Source organism: Aplidium turbinatum, chromosome 7 (genome assembly GCF_918807975.1).
Source record: "Aplidium turbinatum chromosome 7, kaAplTurb1.1, whole genome shotgun sequence".
NCBI classification, from domain to species: Eukaryota; Metazoa; Chordata; class Ascidiacea; order Aplousobranchia; family Polyclinidae; genus Aplidium; species Aplidium turbinatum.
Genome location: NC_137478.1, coordinates 19,466,379 through 19,487,169, shown reverse-complemented (window position 1 = coordinate 19,487,169; position 20,791 = coordinate 19,466,379). Strand labels below are relative to the sequence as shown.

Here is a 20,791-nt window from a genome sequence, read left to right as displayed (position 1 = left end):
TGACTAGCGATGAAGAAGCGCATAAAATTTTGTTTGATTAAAGCATACGGCAATTGCTGCCTCAATCCAAGGTTTGTCGACAGCAATTTTTTGCTGTCGTAGATGGAAGCTAATTTCGAGGGCTGATTGTCTAATGTCTATGTATGTATATTGGGTAGGGTGCGTCGTGTGTCCCCAAAACTTTAAAGAATGATTAAAAACAATTTTTTCTTGTGGGTGCGGCTTGACTAAAAAAGCAAAATTTCAAAGAATTTAGTCAAGGTTTAGGGTAGGTCCTCCACATCCCAATCGCTCGTATCCCCTAACCTTGATAGCTTGACAAGCGCTTTCAAATATGATATTCTACTTCAACATAGCAGTAGAGTGTACAACTGCACAATGGTATGTTAACCACCAACTTTCAGTAACTTAACTAATACAATGTTGTTTCATGCATTTTGTAATAGAATCATTATAAATATGGTTCAATAGCAGATTATTAATATACATATGTGTCTAATTATTGCGTATTAACAATACCGTTAACCGGGGCTGCTTTGATTGAATTTCAATACATTTGCCTGCACAAATATAATGTGCAATACTGATGGTTGAAATAAGAATACTTTTCTTGACATTTGGATACTTTGGTAGCAGAATGCTTTTTAGAATTAAAAATAACAAAAATTTTCAGTGGCAGAGTTCATATCGAAACCTGCTGTCCCAACATTTTTGTTGGGAAGTTATTGCTTGCTTCGGTAGCACTCTCCTTCATCCATAGTGCTTTGGCTAAAACATTTCTAAGAGTTGGTAAATTTCCAGATGGAAGTTCTTCTATTGATGGCCCAACAATTGGACCTGCTTCACTTTTTATTTTTGTTTTTACCCTAGCCATTTTTATTATACAATCAACATAAAATCCAGCAGGTTTCTTAGTCTAGTATAATACACTAGTACAGTATGTTTGTAAATGAGGAAATTTGATTTTGTTTTCAACTTTATTACCGTCTTTATCAAATTGTCAGAAAATCACAAAAGGGTAAGCGACTATTCGACGCGGGAACTATTGGATGCAGGAATTATTGTCCTATACAAAACTAGACACTGTAACTTTTGACTTTGGTAAATTTTTAGAAAAAATCCACAATTTTTACACTTTTTATGATTCATTTCCAGGGTTGAGAAAAACCCGGGTTTTTTGGGTTTTATTGTTTTTTTTTTAAAAAAGACGCAAAAAAAGGTAGATTTATGCTTATTTCACCTCAAAACTGCTTTTTACAAATGAAGTGCCTTTCACTCACAGTACATGCTTGCATAACTCAATAAAATAATGCACTAGGGTTGTTGTTGCTTGAATGTTGCATCATCCATTAATTTCAAGATCAAGTTGGATGTTGCACCATCCACTGATTTCTATACCAAGTTGATGCTACCGTGGTAGAAATCACATTATTGCATCATTTGCTTTAGATTTGAAGGCAAGCAGCATTTATGCCATCATGTTTAAATATTATTTATCATTTATATATATCATTTATATAACTGCAGACAGTGCACACCGTTTCGACCTCCCGGTCTCATCAGTGCAGTAGTTACACTGGAATAATGGCCATGGAGATATATATACCTCCATGTGACATTTTCCCATTTGTGGTACCTTATCAGTAACCAAAAATGGTACCACTGCCAACCTTGCCAAAGTGCTCAAACTGCAAGCAGTGAGCTTTGCGCAATGCATAGCAAGGTGCCTCCAGTAAAGTGCTCAATTGGCGTAAACCAAGAGCGTCAATATCATTATTATCATTTATATATATATTAAAACAATGAAAACTATTAATACTACAAAAAGTGCTCAATGCCAAGCAAAAAGGCAAAGCAGAGCGAATTAAATCAAATGTAGTTATTACTATATGAAGCCTTTACAAATTGTTTCACCTAACGGATCATCAGAAGGTCTTATTCAAATAGAGTAGTATATATATATTATATATAGCAATGGATGAGCAATTGAGCGATTGCGTGGCCAATGGCCATTTAGGCAAATGCTCTGAAACAGCCATGCGTTAGAATCCAGAGTCTGTAATTGGTACGGTAAATAGCCTCCTAAATTGCATTTCACATCATATATAAAGACTACAGGAGAGTAGTACTTTCACCAGTTTAACTATAAGGCCTTCTTGCATAAATGAGTTTTAGTGTAGTATACACAAAGTGGCATTACTTGATTTTTGTGTACTGTACAATATCCACTGCGTTTTCAGTTTATTCTTGGAAATTTTTTTCAGAATCACATCCTTAAAGTGCCTCTGACAGGTAAATAAATTCGCTAAATTTACCTAAGATACCAAAAAGATGACACTAACAAACTTCCCTGACCAGCAAATCGTAAAAAATATCAACAGGCTACTAAGTTACACGCTTGCAAACTTTCGTTGACATCGGCAAATCTGGCACTCATTCAATTGCGAAAATAAAAGTGGCAACACCGCTGTGACGTCACAGTAAGCGGGAAGGATACATTCTTTCTCTGTGATGACTTGGTGAAGTATGGTACGGCTACTGCAAAACGTGAATGTGTGGGGCTCTGTTGGTCTAAAGCATGTGCAAATTAAGAATTACCGAAATGAAAAAGTGAACTTATTATTACTATCAGGTTTCGATCAAATAGGTTGAGTTTACTTTTATCAAACAGCATCTCAATTCAATAGGGCTACAATTTTCATACTTTTTTATTTGTCCTAATCTGGCTATAGCCATTTGCAGTGTATCAACAGTATCTCACAAACAGCACCTTTAATTTATGGTTGAGGCAATGCCTACAAATTGCTGTTTATGTGACATTGTCAGTGACAAAGACCGTGTGCTTTCTTTTCCCACTTTCTCACAAAACAAGGTAGGCTACTGAGAAGAAAATGATCAAAGTTTTCTTCAAGTGTTCGAAAGTGGGATGGGCCATACAAAACTAGTCGTATATGTTCACTTCACTGAAGATGATTTTGTTAATACCACTCAAGTAAAAATGCCTACAGGCATGTGTTGGAGTGTATACTACAAGGTGATGCTCTCGGAACCAACAATCGGATTGTGATGCCATCATGCATTGTTTGGCGAATCCGAAACAATTTTCCAGATCCAGATGGCCGTTACACAGGATTTCAATGGCCAACTGAAGGCACATTATGAGAGAGAGAGAGAACTTTTATTTATTTTTGAATAGTGATGATGAATTAAATATAAATGATGATTCGTACGATTTCTTCATTTTTTACTTAAAGTATACTTTAGGTTTTGTAGGAACGTATCCAGTACAGTTTTATTAAACTGCAAAAAACAATAAATCTTCGAAAAAAGCAACCGCTTGTACCAACTCCGACCAAACTGTGATCCACTAATTACATCTAGGAAGCGTTTGTTTCATCCGTTGCGAACGACGTCCACTTAGGATGACGTAATACCACCAAAGTCGTCCCAGAGCAGTGAAATATGGAGTTTCGCCTGTGGTGGCGCTGCGGAGCAGTTGTTTAATTAAATTACGCCCTAACCAGTCCAGCTACGAGGTTAAGATTAAAATGGTCGCTAAGTATAATTCTGCGCTAGGAAATGCTTTAAAAAGTTACTATACTTGGATCCAACCTGTCAGGGGCACTTTAAGTCCTAATTTAAAGTTTGTTTTAAGTGCCTTGTAGTGTTTTTGTTCATTTTTTTAAATTTTCTAGTAAAAACTGGACAAATATGATGCTCTGGGTTTTTTTATGGGTTTTTTTAAGTGTTTTTTTTTTTGGTCGGGTAAAATACCGACAACCCTGTTCATTTCCCTACTTTAATTTGCATCTATTGGCGTCATATTGGGAAAAACACATAAGTAAACTAATAGTTTTAGGTATAAAAGAAATATTACAATATTATATCAACTTTAAATAATGCGAAAAAAACTTGGAAATTTTAGGGATTTTTTGAAATATGATGAAATTTCAACTCAAAAAGTGGAAAGGTTCCTGTTGTCAAAAATTGCTGAAATTTTTTGTGATGTTTTCTCAAACCTCCACAAAAAATATCTGTGAGAGAAAGCTCAAATTCAAAATTAGTACTTTTTCACCCCACCCTACTGGCCATGTGCAATTATTTCCGCCTACTAATGTTATTGTCTGTGACATCACAGATACATTATGATAGTATCATCTTTATTAAGTCACAGATCTTTTTTCTGAATGGTTGATTGTATTTTTTTTTACCTAAAAAGCTCTAGCCTAGTAGTCAGTTTTTGCCTATTTGCACTCATTAGGCTTAAAATGGAAAGTTTTCTGAACGCACCTCAGTTTAAAATGTGAATAAAAATTTGCATTTTTGTGAGAATGTTAGTTGCAAGATGTTTTGTATTTTCCCTTACAAAATCTAATAATGAATAAGCTAAGTAGTGCCCTGTGTAAACTCAGTATTTTGTTCATTATGTACATTTTAGTTGTTGTGAATGGACATAGAACAAAAAAAGTCACATTTAAAGTCAAAGGCATAAATTTACCTATTGTATTTTTCAAATGCGATTTACTCATAATCATGTTTTTGTGCACTAAAAATGTTTCTTCTAGAAAACTACTTGTCATAATTGGCTAAAAATTTTAACAGATGTACAGTAGGCCCTTACGGACATAATGATTGAGTTTTGTTTCAATATTCAGAGTAATAAATATTTTATTACCAAATCCTGAAGTCAAATTTGCTCTCGATGCATAGCAATTAAAAGAAATCCCCTCTATCAGTTTATGGCTAGGATACCCTACCAGATCACCATGCAGTTTGAAGTCCCTAACTGCAAGTTTGAATCAGTGCAGATGCCGTATCATTGGTAAATGACCTTTCTCTTTTACCTTTTTTTTTGGTTTCATAGATTCAGCAAAATCAGCTAACTCCAGCAAAAAATGCAAACTCATCATCTGCTGTTTTTATGATAGATCTTGTCGGATTTCTTGAAATTGTATCTTGATTCAACCTTTTAACATTGACTATAGGCTACTAAAAAACTTAATAAACTTTGATAAAAAAACAAGCATTCTTCTTTCTGCACAACACATGCAAGTGAGTTTTTAAAGCAGCATGTGTTTCATGGCAAAATACTTTCAAACAAAGTCTCACATTTTGTCGCTCAACAGGTTTTGAACTGACAGCAACATCATTAAGTTTTGAAAGCTTTACAAGATTTTCCTTCTCCTGTTCATGTAACTTTTTCAAGTCACTCCATTTGGCAATCATTTCTTTGTCATTGCATGTAAATCTTAGTTCTTGTGATGCTTCTGTGAACCAGTTATTTCGTATAGATTTCATCAAATGCACATAATCAAAAAGTAAGTGCAGATTATCTGTAGTACACCAAGGCTTTCCTGGGAAAAGGTTAAACTTTTTGAAAAAACTTTGATTAACTCGATAATTATCACAGATAACTGCAATAGGGAAGCCACCAGAACATTGAATATTTCCCAAAAGTGCACAAGCTTCCTGGAATTAAAAATCAGCATCTAAGGAATAAATAGGCAACATTTGGAGAAGAAATTTTTTTCCGCCAAACAGGCTACATAACTTGCAACCTAAAGCTGTAGTCGCACAATGTTCTGGGTTAATAACATCTTTTCCAAAAATACTGCCACCTTGATATGTAAAGGCAGGCTTCTCATAAACTTCATCAGTCAATAAAACCACATCTCTGTGACGAACATCTGTGCAGTTGTCAAAATACCGCTTTAAAAAGTCACAGTCTTCTAATTGATTTACTCTGCTAGACAATCTTGTAAGCAATGAAATGCATGTTAGTTGGAAATCTTCTCGAAGATGACTATAGAGTGAACGAGACATTGAGTATTGTATATTTTTTTTCCACAATGAAAAAGCAAGACATGCTGGACATTTACTGCAGTAAAATTTCTTGCTTGTTGCTGGTGGTGATGTTGTTTAAAAAATTTATTGTTTCAGTAAGATTTGACACTTTAGCCAGGACACAAACACGATTGACAGACAAACTTTTTATGGTGTGCTTGATGCCATAATGGTACCCTTCAAAGAACAAATCTTTTGAGACTTTAAGTAGAAACTGTGCAACACCTAATCTAAACTCTGAACTTTGCACGCATAACTGGTAGGGATTGTATAATTTACAATGGATGAACTCAAACCAAAATCAACCTCAGTTTTTCCAAGTTTATTGACAAGATCTTCAAATGATGAGATACGGTCTTTTTGCAAAAACGTCTTCATTTCATCAGCAATAGTATTTCTGCTGCTTGGCATTGACTTTGTTGTTGTTTGAGGTTTGCTTGGGGTTGTTGGAACTTGGCTTTGAGGAACACAAAAAACCCAATTAGCCTAACAGTTCGTATTTACATTGATTCAATGTCGTCTGAATATTGAATAATATTCAATCGTTAGATTTACAGAAGGCGTCATTAGATTTTCAAAAAATCGTCGAATAGGGAACTCGTCGAATAGTAGCAGACCCTACGCTACCGTACTGATGGCCCTTTGTTCAACCTTCGGCATCTTAGAGCATGTACAAAAGCACAAACACAACTGATCCATGAGCTGCTGTTTGCTGATGACTGTCGGGGGCACATGAGTGTTCACAGCAAGTAAAAAGTTTACTGTGAATTTTGCTGAATGCTGAGTAGTTTGGGGAAAGTACTTTTTGGTATAGCACCTTTATGCCGAGTCTTCCGCCAATTTAATAACCCCTTCCTCCAACGTTTCTTTGTGGGACGAAAAAACAGACATCAAGTGGCTGTGTTAGATGTGTACTGTTAGGTGGCAGTGCGACGAAATTGATATTATACTCTTTGCATACTTCTATAACATCACACGAGAAATGCGAACTCAGGTTATCACCAATAAGGATTTTGGTCCTTTTCTTAGCTCTTTGGAGATATATTTTGAAAAACCAGTTTTCAAAGGTGTGCAAATCAAACCATCCTAAAGATGTACTATCATATATTGTCCCATCTGGGCCACCATTGGTCCAATTTGTGTATACATGCTTGGACTTGTACACCATCATCGGTGGAAGCAGCTCACCATCTGCAAAACTACTATACATTAACAAGACACTTGCTTTTGAGTGGTCAATTTTCCTCTCAACACGCTTCCGTTCTTTTCAGCATATGATCTTTTTTGCACAGTCTGGTTCATTGGTTACTTTAGTTTCATCATAATTGCACACATTTTCTCTTGGAACATGTTCTGCTTCCAGTTCATAGTTGTCAAAAAAATTGGCTATCATCTCACGATCAACTTCAGCACGAGCCGGTTTAACATTTTCTGCTATACGTTGTGTCAAATTATACATGTCTTTTTATGAAAGAAGAAACCCAATCATCACCTGGGTAATTGTCTATGAATGCTTTCAATTGGACGCGTTTCTTATCCAAGTAACTTTTCACGAACATTTTAATGTCAGTCCCATTTAATGGGTGTTTCCATTGTGTTAGCACATCAATTACATGTACCGGTAGTAGATTTTCCTCTTCAATTTTGGTCATATCAGTCAGGTGACCTGGCTTATTTGGGTGCTTGTTCTTCACTTTATTCCTGAGAGTGCCATAGGGTAGGTTGTGTGATTTTTGCAGTCTCATAGATGCTAGCTTCTCCTCGTACTGTACTTGACTGAGTGCCAGCTGCATAACTTCAGGCGGTGTTTTATTTTATACCTGTTACTGTATATCAACTTTTCTAGTGTATGTTCTCACCATTTTAAATCTGATCTAAAGCAGTCTAAACTGAAATAAAAACAAGTTATTGACACATGATATGGGATCTCAAGAGACCAATGGAAGATAGGATTCTCATATTTCCATCAATAAGTGTACTTATCAAAGTAGCCCCTATTTATCAAAGTTACCCCATTGTATTAAAGTAGCCCCGATTGACGGTAGCAAGCGATTTGACTATAAATGTTCAGTCATGTACAGGGCAACATTTTTGTTTCTAAAAGTATGTGCGTTTCAGGTAAACTAAAAATTGTTCACAATTTCAAATAGGAAACAAGTCACTATGATTTATTGTAGACACTTAAACAACTTTAAAGCGTTAAAAACCAAGACTTTGATGGCTCATTATTGCGTCGTAGATTTGGCACTTTAAAGCGATCATTCTCAACAACCTGCAGCACATTTTGGTAAGTTGGTCAATTTTTGCTGCTGGTACAAAGTCAGACTTATGCCCCTCTCTGCACTATCTTTGACAACGTGAATGTCTTTAATGGTGTCTACTGCTGAGATATATGACAAAATTTTATCCCATTGGTTCACTGGATAATTAAACAAATCTATACGAATGTTCAGAACATTGAAAAAGTTCCAAGTTGAACTACCAACAAATGAGGCAAGAGTAGAATTTCCTTGAATCGCTGGCAGCATTGGTTTTCCATGTCGCTTTAAAAGTCATTTAACTTTTCATATGTTTTCAGTTTGTCAACTATTTATTTTTTATCAGCATTGTTAACTTGTTTACTAAATAGTGCAAGCGCTATAAGCTCCTCTGTAAGGTACCATAAATGGACTGTATGCTTTGAAAACGCACAAACAGCTGCTGTTTATGCACCTTCATCAGAATGCCATTTGGCTGATTTCCATAATTCTAAGTCATTCTGTGGAGCATCTTCTGCAAATTGAGCTGCATACCACCATGGCGAATATATAGAAATAACAAAATGCATAAATAGATGAATTTTTTCGATTTGTCCAGCAGCAAATATTGTTCCTTTCGACAGCTCGGTAACTATTTTTCTTCCAAAATAATCATTTTTAGGCAATATAAGATTTTACACAACCAACATGCCTCATGAAGAGCACCTGGCTTTGAATTGTACACAATGTATCGCCGCCATATAGATACATAAGTGCAAGTTTTAACACTTCTTTATAATCGTCTTTTAATGGAGCTTTGCTTTCAAGGATTCTTTTGCACAATGCAATAATGGAAGAAGATCGCTTCTCTTGCGCACTGTGCAGCTTAGGTGAAATTTGTGAGGTCTCTGGTCGTCAGTGAATGAAAGTGTTCTCAAAATCCTGCAACAACTGCAATATCAGGGCTCTTTGATGTATCTATTATTAAGCCCGCCCATATGTGGCTCAGCATAACTTCCCCAATATGGCAACGACGTGCACACCATTAGAGTTGCCGGTTGACCTTTTCCTGGTTTGAAATGCACCTGGCAGTTAAATGAGCAGTGTTTGCAGCAGTAGTATCGAAAACTATGCATCTACTTTATATACTCGAGATTTTCGCAAGTTACTTTTACCTCAAAAAGACAGGTTTGACTTATACATGGGACAAGCTATTATCTCTCGCTTGGCAGCCTTCAAAATTAATGCACTCTTGCTGCGGCAAAATCGTTTTGATTGCTGTGATTCAAATAGGGAGGGGCACAAATTTGCAAAATCAACAATTCAATAATGAGTACACCTGAACTTTATGCTATGGGTCAATGTTGAAGCACTGTCAAATTTTGTTTTTACTTTGGTTGCAAACAAACCTGGATAATCATCATCACGTGCCGTCTCCAAACCGAAGGTTGGCTGTCATTTTCTTCCTCAAGTCACGTCCTTCCAATGCTTGACAAATCAGCCCACTGTATTACGTCATCTCCCCATGTTCGTCTCCTTCCCCTGCACTTCTTTCCTTCCACCATACCTTCAAAGGCTTCAATAACCAATTGATGTAGCTGTCTTACCTATCCTCTCAAAATATGTCTAGTGAATTTCATCTTTTGTCTTGTTAAGTCGTTTGCCCATCTATCTTGCACCCTAATTCTTTTCCTAATTGCTTTGTAATGTGTTTTTTATATGATATTTTTAATACTCTTCTGTAGCACCAGAGTTAAAAAGCATTAATTTTTTGTGAATTTCTTTGCTGTAGGTAGGTCCAACTTTCACTTCCATATGACATGACTGGTTTGATGTAACAAGATAGATGTCTCAGTTTTAATCGTATAGGCTATCTCCTCTTAAAAATTCCTTGCATTTTCAAAATGATGCTTTTGCTTGACCGACTCTTCTTTTTACATCATTGGTGCATCTTCCATCTTGTGTAATGAGGGACCCTAGGAGGGCCTAGGTGAGTGTACGACTGTACGTGGTGACCTGATCCAATTGTTCTCCTTCCAGCTTAATTTTTATTTTTTTTATTTTCATTGCTTTTTTCGATCAGCATTGTGTTTGTTTTGTTCGAATTGAGGATAATCAGATATCAAAAATGGAGTGGCGCAAATGTTTTTTCAGAGGTAATTCCAGAACCACTTGTCAGAAATGCTTGCAATTGGTTTTAAAAGATGCAGAATAACAGTCTGAGCAATTTGGGACCTTATTTTTTATGCTAACAGCACATCAACATGATATACTTCTTTAAAAAGTGAGATTTTACCTTTTTCTCACTCCTAAGAAACGTTAATTTTGCATTTTCCAAGAGTTTCAAATGAAAAAAAAAATGCTTACAATTTACCAAATTAGGCTAGTGATGGAGTAGTTATAATAACAGTTGCCAGTCTTGTTCTGTAGGTTGGAAAAAACAGAACTTAAATTTTTCTATGGTCTTAAACTGAAGGAACATAACAAGTAAACTGGGTAAAGTACGCAAAAATACACACAACTAAGTATGCAAAATAACCTCTATATACACGCATTAAACACAGGAAAGTGCTGCAGTATGTAAAGAGATAGAGTCCACAAAGTTGCAATACTTCGAACACGTTCTTCCAGAAAGTTAATTCAACATTAGGTGCGGATAACGTTTCAATGGCAGAGTCAAAATCTTCCCATGTTGCAGTTGAAGAGCACTGAAGTTTACTCAGGTAAACTTTCAGGTTCTGGGCATATGTTTGCATAGGCAAACGTTTGTACTTCTTTTTCAGTCTAAACAGTTCACTAGATCTAGGAAGTGACAAGCAGGTATCACGACCATATCTTATTTGGTAGTACATAATATTTTCCTTGGTCTTATCATCATAAACACCCAGTTCTGAAAATGCAACAACATCAGCAGCATTACCAAAATGACCACCAAACTTCTTCAAGAAATTGAGATCACAACTTTTTCTCTGATTATTGTGCAGGTGTTGAGCTTCTTTTGATGCAAGGCCATGTTTTACTAGTTCTGATTGTGTTGTATTTCATCCATTGTTTGGGAGACTTTTTTGGCACTTTTGTAGTGTTTTTTTTTGCATTCTTGGTTTACCTTCAAGACTAAATCCATCAATTTTGCTTTGATATGTGATGCACTGCTAGCATTTTGTAAGAAGCTGAGCACCCTCTTGCGAAAAGTCTCCAAAGCCAAATGCATCACTTCGTTGTTGAAAAAGTCCAGCAGCCAAACAGGGAAGACTATTTTTAAAATTTCAATGATTCGGCCTTTGTTAGCGTTGATTTGCTGCTGAACTTCCTGCAATTCTTGTGACCATTTTGTACATTTTTTAAATCTTTCAACACTGATAAAGCCAAAAGCAGGTCTTGATAAGTCTGTCATTCGCTCAGGATCGCAAGTGGTCAGATCATGATATGGGTTTGCATGGTTGGAATTAAACTGTTGTATTGCAATTGATCTTGGTAACTGATGCTGAGATATGGCCGAACTAAATGAATTCCAATCACAACACCAACAGCCCAAAAAAAGACTCAGAAACTCTACGTCTTGAAAATTCCTAACAATGCACGGAATGGCTCGTTTCAGCGAGTCCGATTCGGCTAATCCGATTCGGCGAGTTCCCTATTCGGCGAGAGCTTTTTTCGGCGAGTGCTCTATTCGGCGATTTTTTGAAATTTTATTTTTGAAAGGGAATTATCGGGTACCGTAGCCTAACTGTTTTCACATCGTTTTAACGTCGCTGAACGTGCAGAAAAGAATAAAAATAAACTGTTTGAACTATTAAATTCAAATTCGTCATGTCAGTTCAGTTGTTTTTATTTCTGACCATCATATCAAAAACAATACACGTCAACATAGCAAAGGTAGAAGCGACAAAACGCGAACGCTAAAACGTGCTTGAATTTGTCATGTCCGTTCAGTTGTTTTTAAGGTAGAAGCGACAAAACGCAAACGTTAAAACGTGCTTGTGACCGAAGTAAGTCATTGAGTTGAAAGAAGTTTGGCACGGTTGCAACACCTTCAGAAAAATTTAAGATATGAATGTAAAATAAAAAAAGAAAATGTTACAAAAAAAAGTCATGTTTATATCTATAAGTTAGTACTTTTGAATAGTTAAAATGATTAGTTTGGATCAACAAATGCCAATTATTTAATTTCGCAATAGAATGATCGTGGATTAAATGTCGAAAATATGTAGTATCAATGAGTGATGCAGAATTAGGTCAGCCCATCATAGTCACAACTGTTGTATTGAATATATCCAGCTGCGAACACCAGCGCTGTAAGTCTTGTTTGCAATTCACGATGTTTATTTTAACGAAGTGTTAGTCCGAAGTGCTAATTTATATCAGCTGGCAATATTGTCGTTTTTATATCGATTCAATGTTGTCGGACATTGAATCGTTGTTAAAAAGGAGAACTAGGTTAGTTGACATCCGTGGGTAAAACACGTGTCTTCATATTTAAAAACGCTGTGGGTTAGTGACTTCACACCCTCAATGGTGACATCATAACGGAATAAATGGTCAGGTTTTATGAAAGGCGGTATGCAGTTGAAACAATTTACTGAGCTGCAAGCAGTCAAAACAATTTAGGGTCGTTAGATGGTCCCGCAATACCGGATTACAATCCCGATAAAGCATTTAATGCGTTGTACAACGATTTTATTGCAGGACTTCGCCCAGACTTCAACAGCGCTAAGTGATTATTTTAACATTGTTGCAAGTTTAATGCTATTTACTTGTGCTATCGTTATTGTATTTTGGCCTCCAAGCACGCAGATTTGGCCGCCGGAAAGGAGCTCTCTGTAGGCCACGATGGCTGCCGGAAAAAAACACGAGTTTTAAGGCCTGCATTGAAACTGAGAAACATTCACAGAAGCCCTTCGATACGTTGCATTTTTAAGATTATGCATTTTTAAGATAATGTATTCAGACGTTGAATCAATGTACAAATAAACTGTTAGGCTAAATGGGTTCTTGGAACAAATCGAAGGGCTTCTGTGAATGTTTCCCAGTATCAACGTATCTTAGTCAGCAAAGTTTTCTTTTCTACACGATTTCAACGTTTAGCGACGTTAAAGCGATGTAAAAACGGCAATTTCTGCTGTTCGGGATAACTAGGCTACGGTACCCGATAATTTCCTTTCAATTCAAGCTGTAGGCCACGCATTTGTTGATCCAAACTAATCATTTTAACTATTCAAAAGTACTAACTTATAGACATTAAACATGATTTTTTTTGTAACATTTTCTTTTTTTTATTTTCCCCTCATTTCTTAAATTTTTCTGAAGGTGTTGCGACCGTACCAAATTTCTTTCAACTCAATAACTTACTTCGGTCACAAGCACGTTTTAACGTTCGCGTTTTGTCGCTTCTACCTTTTTTTACACCTTTGCTATGTTGACGTGAATTGTTTTTGATATCATGGTCAAAAATAAAAACAACTGAACTGACATGACGAATTCAAGCACGGTTTAACGTTCACGTTTTGTCGCTTCTCCCTTTGCTATGATGACGTGTATTGTTTTTCATATGATGGTCAGAAATAAAAACAACTGAGCTAACATAACGAATATTAATTTAATAGTTCAAACATTATATTTTTATTCCTTTCTGCACGATTTCAACGTTTAACGATGTAAAAACGGCAATTATAATTAGGCTACGGTACCCGATAATTCCCTTTCAAAAATAAAATTTCAAAAACTTGCCGAATAGGGAACTCGCCGAATCGGACTCAGCGAATAGTAGCAAACCCAACAATGCAAGCTAAGGTGTTAGTGATGTGGTCATACTTTTGTAGAAATGATTGTACATCCTCCTGAATGTACAAAGCAACTGCACAAAGATACACAAATCGATTAAAACATTCCATCTTCAAAGAAACAGCCAAATTTTTCTTTGGTTTAATAAGCAAACTAAATTCATTTGCATAATTCCATGACTTGTGATCAAAATTTGGTGATATAGGCGAATCAAACAATCAATATATTGCTCCAACACTGTTCCCATGTTGTGTTGTTGCATTAACTAGGACAGTTGAATATATTTTTTGAGGAGCCATCGTATGGAGGATTTGCTTTGATGCATGTTGGGCAATACAAGTTACCATGTTGTTCACTATAATGCACAAATTCTGATACTCATTTTAAATGCATGTATATGATTATCGCTTACAACACAAGTGATACTATCTTGATCATCAGGAGAAGTTAAGTTATTACAAAAAGTACAAAGATGGCTGGCCATTGTTTAACTAGAAGGATACAACTACTTAAACACCAGTGGCTTAGTAAATTAAAACCAGCCTGCATTGTCATTCAGTTTGAAAACTTCAATATATTTATCCGTACCATGCTTGAATAAGTCATCAGGACATGAAATAGCGACCCAATATCCATTTTCTTCATGGTATGCTTTTATGTTGCCATTAATAGTATGGAACTTTATCATAACAATGATATTTAACATACCAGAAGAGCTGCGATCTTAGTGGAGTGAGATCTTGTTATGAAAGCTTCTTCCATTTTTGTTTTTTCATGTTTTTGCAGTCTTTTTTAATGTTCCTCCTTTTCTGAATGAATTCCATTTTTTTTTGTAAGATATGAAGCGTGCAATTATTGGTCGGGGTTTGTTTCCTTGCGGTCTTCCTAGTCTGTGACATCTTTCAATATCGGTGCTTGAGAATTGTATTTTCAGTATTTTTGCCAATTGATGAATTGTTTGTTCCCCATCGTCTTCGTCTTGTTCCAAGTTTTCCGGTATATATATTATGAATGCTGATGTTTACGTTTTCATATTGTTCCAGTTTGTCCAGGGCTTTTTGTGATTGTTGCAGGGTCTTTCTTAAAATTCCATTTTCCTTTCTTGTTTCTTCTTATTCTTTTTTGTTTTCCAAAAGCTGCTCTTTGAGTAAATCATAATTGTCATTGAGTTTGTCCAGCTTCTTGTTAAGTTTCTGTAGCTCATGCTTAATTGGTTGAGGCTTGATCCTTCTGTATCTTTTCTTGATCCACCCTTTTTTCAAATTTTTGGTTTTTACAGTTAAACAAAAAGATATTATTCAAATATTACAAAACGCTTGTTCAAACAGAATTTACCACCTAGATTACAAATAGAAACAAATAGATAAATTAGGTAAGGATGGTCTGCTTTAATAAAGCCAAGTTTTCTCTACATTCATTGCTCACAGGTAAAGCTGGGAGCCTTCCATAATCCATAAGTACCATTATTGGTGATACCTTGAACAAAATACCCTCCAGTTCCCTGGACCTCAGAGCCATTAGTGTATTAGGTTACCTCAGAATCACTGCTATCCATAATCTCCTCTACCAAGCAACCTATAGACAAAGCATGTATAGCACCTCCAGCTCTTCGAATACTTTTGTGGTGGGGAGCTGTATCAAGGTCAATCAGCTCTTCATTTTCATTATGTTATTTCCAGTTTTTCTGACCAAACATCATGCGACCAGTTTCAATCACTGCAGCTGTTGCTTGCATTTTGGAGCAATGGTACTTACTAATCAACACATCAACTGTTCTGTAAAAAGTTGGCCTTACAATGTTCGAGCTTTCTCTAATATGTCTGTATTCTTCGGGAATGCAATCACTTGAAGAATCATCAGTAATAATGTGACTATAGGGCCTTTTCTTGCTTTTAGATTGTTCCATTTCTGGAGAATAATCATCATGGTCATCAGTTTCCATTGCAACTTCAACATCTTGTGCATCAATAGCTTCAACAGCACTTGCTGAAACCAGATTATACTAATTACAAATACTCAGATTATACTGTGTTCACCATGTTATGAATAATTGAATATGTTGCAAAATGCAGGCATTATCCATTATATCTTAAAGACTTAAAACAAGGTATTTATGGAGCGTGGAGGTCAAATTCCTGTGGAGGACCTAAACATTAATATTTTTGCCACAACTTCATATTATTGCTATTTCAGTGAAACCTCACGATTGAGAAAAAAAAAAAAATATGAACATTGGGGCACACGACGCACCCTAATGATAGATGGGACACATTTTCACAAGTTTTCCCATATCATGAGCAGAAGGTTGCAATGCCCTTGGCATCTCAAAACGCTACACCACTTGCAACTTTTTATTGGAAACCTCTGTTCTGTACCAATTTCCAGCAATTGACTCAATTTTGAAGTTTGTGTATGATGCATATTGCATATGTCTTTATATTATTTATGTTTCTGTTTTTTGTGTTATATATGTAGTTAGATTCTATACAAACAAATTTAGTAAAAATATGAAAAAGCTTGTCTGATTGATTATGTGATTAACTAAATTCATCATTATCATGAATATTCATGTGTTGATTAAAAGTGGATATGTTTTTGCTATAAATGTTTTTTCGCATATATATCTTACTGAAACTTGCAACAAATTGATATAATTTTTCTAGCCATATTTAAGAAGAAAAGGTTTGTGTGATGAAGTCCTATACCCAGACTGGGTTTCAAGCATTGTTTCTTGTAGCATTGATTTGGTGTTTTGCAATTTGGCAACATCACAGCAACCAATGGGATTTTATGGTTTTCGCTCAGCAGTGGCCTGCAGCTGCATGTGTGGACATTAATGTAAGTAATGTGTTGTCCAATGTTCAATTGCTACTGGTTTAAGTACCATCTTTATGAAAGAAGTTAGCTTTAATGTTTTATACATAATTATTGCATTATTTAATTGTTGTATTTAATTCATTTGGCTATACACCACAGCTGTACACGACATCTGGGCGAGACCAAGTGGGCGACGGTAGTGAAAGTTTAGCCGTTCGGAACAGTGGTGACCTATTTAATTTATCTAGTTGCTTTGCGGCATCACGGTTTATCGTGAAGCTTAAGAGAAACCCCTCAGAAAAGAGACAAACGAATGGCCAAAGAGTGGTTGAAGTCAGTTATGAACGCTCCCTAACCGTTATCGAAGCTTGTCAGTCGTTATAAAGTCATATTTTCTGTTATAGATCATGAAATATGACTTTTCATTTTTACTTTAAAATACAATGATTGAACCCTAGTAACTTCATAAATGCAGTTCAAACAGCTCCTGTAGACATTGAAATTTGATGTAGCATTTCTTTTACATATTAAAAGAAATGCTAAATGCTAAAGCTTTAGCATTTCTTTTAATATGTATTTTTACTTATAGGCTTGAAAGAGGCTGTATGACTAGCCGAAAACGTTCGCTTTTTGTTTTATAATGTTAAATGTAGTGTTGTTGCTGAGTTATGTTTGTTTATGGTTCAAAAGAGTTACCTCTCTACCCAAATTGTATTGTTTAGATATATCTAAACAATATTGTATCTACCCAAACTAAATATATTTTTGGAAAAATTGCGTTTTTGACCCCATTTCATGATTTTTGGGCCCCATGAGGAGGCTGAAGACAATTTGTTACAAATCTCAAGTTTTGTCATGAGTTTGTTCCTCACTCATTTGCACCATTTCCCCACTACCCCGAGAGAATTAAAATAAAAGTTCAAAAACGAGCCACCCTAATATACAGTGTATGAGAAACATGTTTGGATATATACTTTTGTTTGTAACTGTAATACCATTTAACAAAAACAAAAATTAGTATCCCAATGTTTTTTTGCTGGCATGCCTCTGTTAGGGTGCATCATTTGCCGAAAATTTTTGATGAATGAGCCTAACTTTTTTTTACATGTGAGGTTAGCTAAAAAAATGACTTGTACAAAATTTCACCCCGATTGAACAAAGTTTAGACCCCCCAGCCAGCCCTTAATTTTGGACTCCGATGTCATTTTTTCAACGTTTTTGCCATTAGGTGGTGCTATGTTTATGCTACACGCATAGGGTTACTTTTAAAAGATGGCCCTTCAATTTCCTCATCATGCTAAAAAAAAAAAATTTAAATCAGTCAAGGGGTCGTCAAAAAATGGGTAAATTGATGTTTTATTTTAGTCAAAACACTGCAGTACGACATCTAGTGGCGAAAATTCAATTCAGGATATCTGCTAAAGTTCTTATCCAAATAAAATAAAATTGGTATCCAGACCCCCATTTTCGAGGGTGGAGAGTCCATTTTTGATGTTTGTTTTGCATTATTTGACCACTAGAGGGCTTAATGCTCAGTTTCAAACTTTTAATGCATTTGAATTGTTGCCATAAACTTTTATTGTTTTCACAGGAAATTATTATTAGGTTTATCCTAAAACTATACATTACACTGGTTTGTTATGTCTGACTTTAGCTTTAGAGAATCTACTCTTGAAACAATTGTAACAGAAGATGACAAAAGCATCAATGGAAGTAGGCTACCAACCGAGCATCAAGTCCTTCTTTGCTACTTGGCACATGGTCAAAGTCCAAGTGTATCTTTTAAACGAGAGGCTGGCGAACAAAACCGTAGATTCTGTGATTCCTTTTTTTGAGAAAGCTGGTGTACCTACTGTTCATAAGCAAAAAATGGCTGAAGCTGTAGAAAAGTTGTTGGGAGAGTGTGAAAGTTTGTTAAAGATCAAAGTGAGTGCCCGAAAATCTGGAAAATCTAAAGAATTAAAAATTTTAGGAAAAGAATAAAAGAAAAAAACGTAAAGCTTTGGCCAAGAGACGTACTGAAAATGATGACCAATGATGAGGACAAAGCTTTTTTGGAATCAATGATGTCAGACCGAAAAGCATCGCTAGCTGGAAAGGACAGGACAATGACTGTTTATGTCAAGAGGAAGAAGAAACCGGAAATGACCAAGAAGCCATGTAAAAGAAGAAAGCAGCATGAAGTAGATGCAGCCCACTCTGCCTCTGTTGTGCTCAGTGACAGTACTACTACGGACACAAGCACAGATGATGATAACGAATTTCATCAAAATTCCTCCTCCACTCAGATTATCAGGAAACACACAAGATCTGTGAAAATCGGAGTCAATGTCCATATCCCTCCTGATATACTGAAAACACCGAAAGTAGTCATGGCCTTAGTACGCAACAAAGTTTCTTCTGCTATTTCAGCTGTGATGCATGAAATTATCACTACAACAGATGGAGATCCTTCCAGATTAAGCTTAAGTTACGCATGCACAGAAAGACACAGGATCGAAGCAATTCAAACAATCTCAGAAGAAATTGCTGATAATTGGACACCCCCTGCAATAGCAAATATACATTGGGATGGTAAGCTGATGGATGCATCAGATGGAGTAACAAAAGTTGAAAGGTTACCTGTTCTTTAAAAACGCCTCTTTAAATCTGGTCAAATTATAGGCTGTCGCAACAGTTTGTCTGGAATGGTATTTGATACCACTAGTTCCAACACTGAAGCTCAAACGGCGGCATGCGTGGCCTTGCAAAATGCCATTTCAAAGCCTTTACTTTGGTTCGCATGTAGTCATCATGTAGGTGAAATAAGTTTGAGCCATGTTTGGGATATTCTACAAATTGAAGTATCGAAGAGCCATGAAATATCCCTCTTCAATAGATTTAAGCAATTCTTTCCTGCTATTCCTTTCACAACTAAAGACCTCGAGTAGCCTATATTAATATTCCGGAAAATTTGGCTACAAGACAAAAAATTATCAACCTCTGTTACAATTATCTGCAACAGCCATGCAGTAGGGGACTACAAAGAGTTGGTCATGTTAACCTTTTATTTTATTTTGTTATTTTATTCTTTTCCTAAAAATTTTGATTCTTTTTTTAGGTTTTCCAGATTTTCGGACACTCACTTTGATCTTTAACAAACTTTCAAACTCTCCCAATAACTTTTCTACAGCTTCAGCCATTTTTTGCTTATGAACAGTAGGTACACCAGCTTTCTCAAAAAAAGGAATCACAGAATCTACGGTTTTGTTCGCCAGCCTCTCGTTTAAAAGATACACTTGGACATTGACCATGTGCCAAGTAGCAAAGAAGGACTTGATGCTCGGTTGGTAGCCTACTTCCATTGATGCTTTTGTCATCTTCTGTTCCAATTGTTTCAAGAATAGATTCTCTAAAGCTAGAGTCAGACATAACAAGCCAGTGTTATGTATAGTTTTAGAATAAACTTATTATTAATTTCCTGTGAAAACGATAAAAGTTTATAATGGCAATAATTCAAATGCATTTAAAATTTGAAACTGAGCATTAAGCCCTCTAGTGGCCAAATGATGCAAAACAAACATCAAAAATGGACTCTCCACCCTCGAAAATGGGGGTCTGGATACCAATTTTATTTTATTTGGATAAGAACTTTAGCAGATATCCTGAATTCAATTTTTGCCACTAGATGTCGTACTGCAGTGTTTTGACTAAAATAAAACATCAATTTACCCATTTTTTGACGACCCCTTGACTGATTTAAAATTTTTTTTTTTTTTAGCATGATGAGGAAATTGAAGGACCATCTTTTAAAAGTAACCCCATGCGTGTAGCATAAACATAGCACCACCTAGTGGCAAAAACGTTAAAAAAATGACATCGGGGTCCAAAATTAAGGGCTGGCTGGGGGGTCTAAACTTTGTTCAATCGGGGTGAAATTTTGTACAAGTCATGTTTTTAGCTAACCTCACATGTAAAAAAAAGTTAGGCTCATTTATCAAAAATTTTCAGCAAATGATGCACCCTAGCCTCTGTAAGCAATACAGTATTGTGCAATATAAGAAACGTAATATGTTTGTAATTTAGATAATAATAGGAATGCATTGTATAGGCTATACGATTTTAATGGTTAT

The 20,791-nt window shown here is 35.8% G+C and overlaps 1 protein-coding gene across 1 annotated transcript in view; it reads left to right on the top strand.

Annotated features, from left to right (window-relative positions):
• Nucleotides 1-20,791, top strand: part of LOC145774085 (ribonuclease Oy-like) — a 72,668-nt gene that overhangs the window by 35,245 nt on the left and 16,632 nt on the right. Inside the window, exon 3 of the mRNA XM_082585233.1 lies at nucleotides 16,526-16,700. Coding sequence (XP_082441359.1) covers nucleotides 16,554-16,700 — 147 coding nt within the window. The 5' untranslated portion in view covers nucleotides 16,526-16,553. The remainder of the gene's footprint in view (nucleotides 1-16,525; nucleotides 16,701-20,791) is intronic.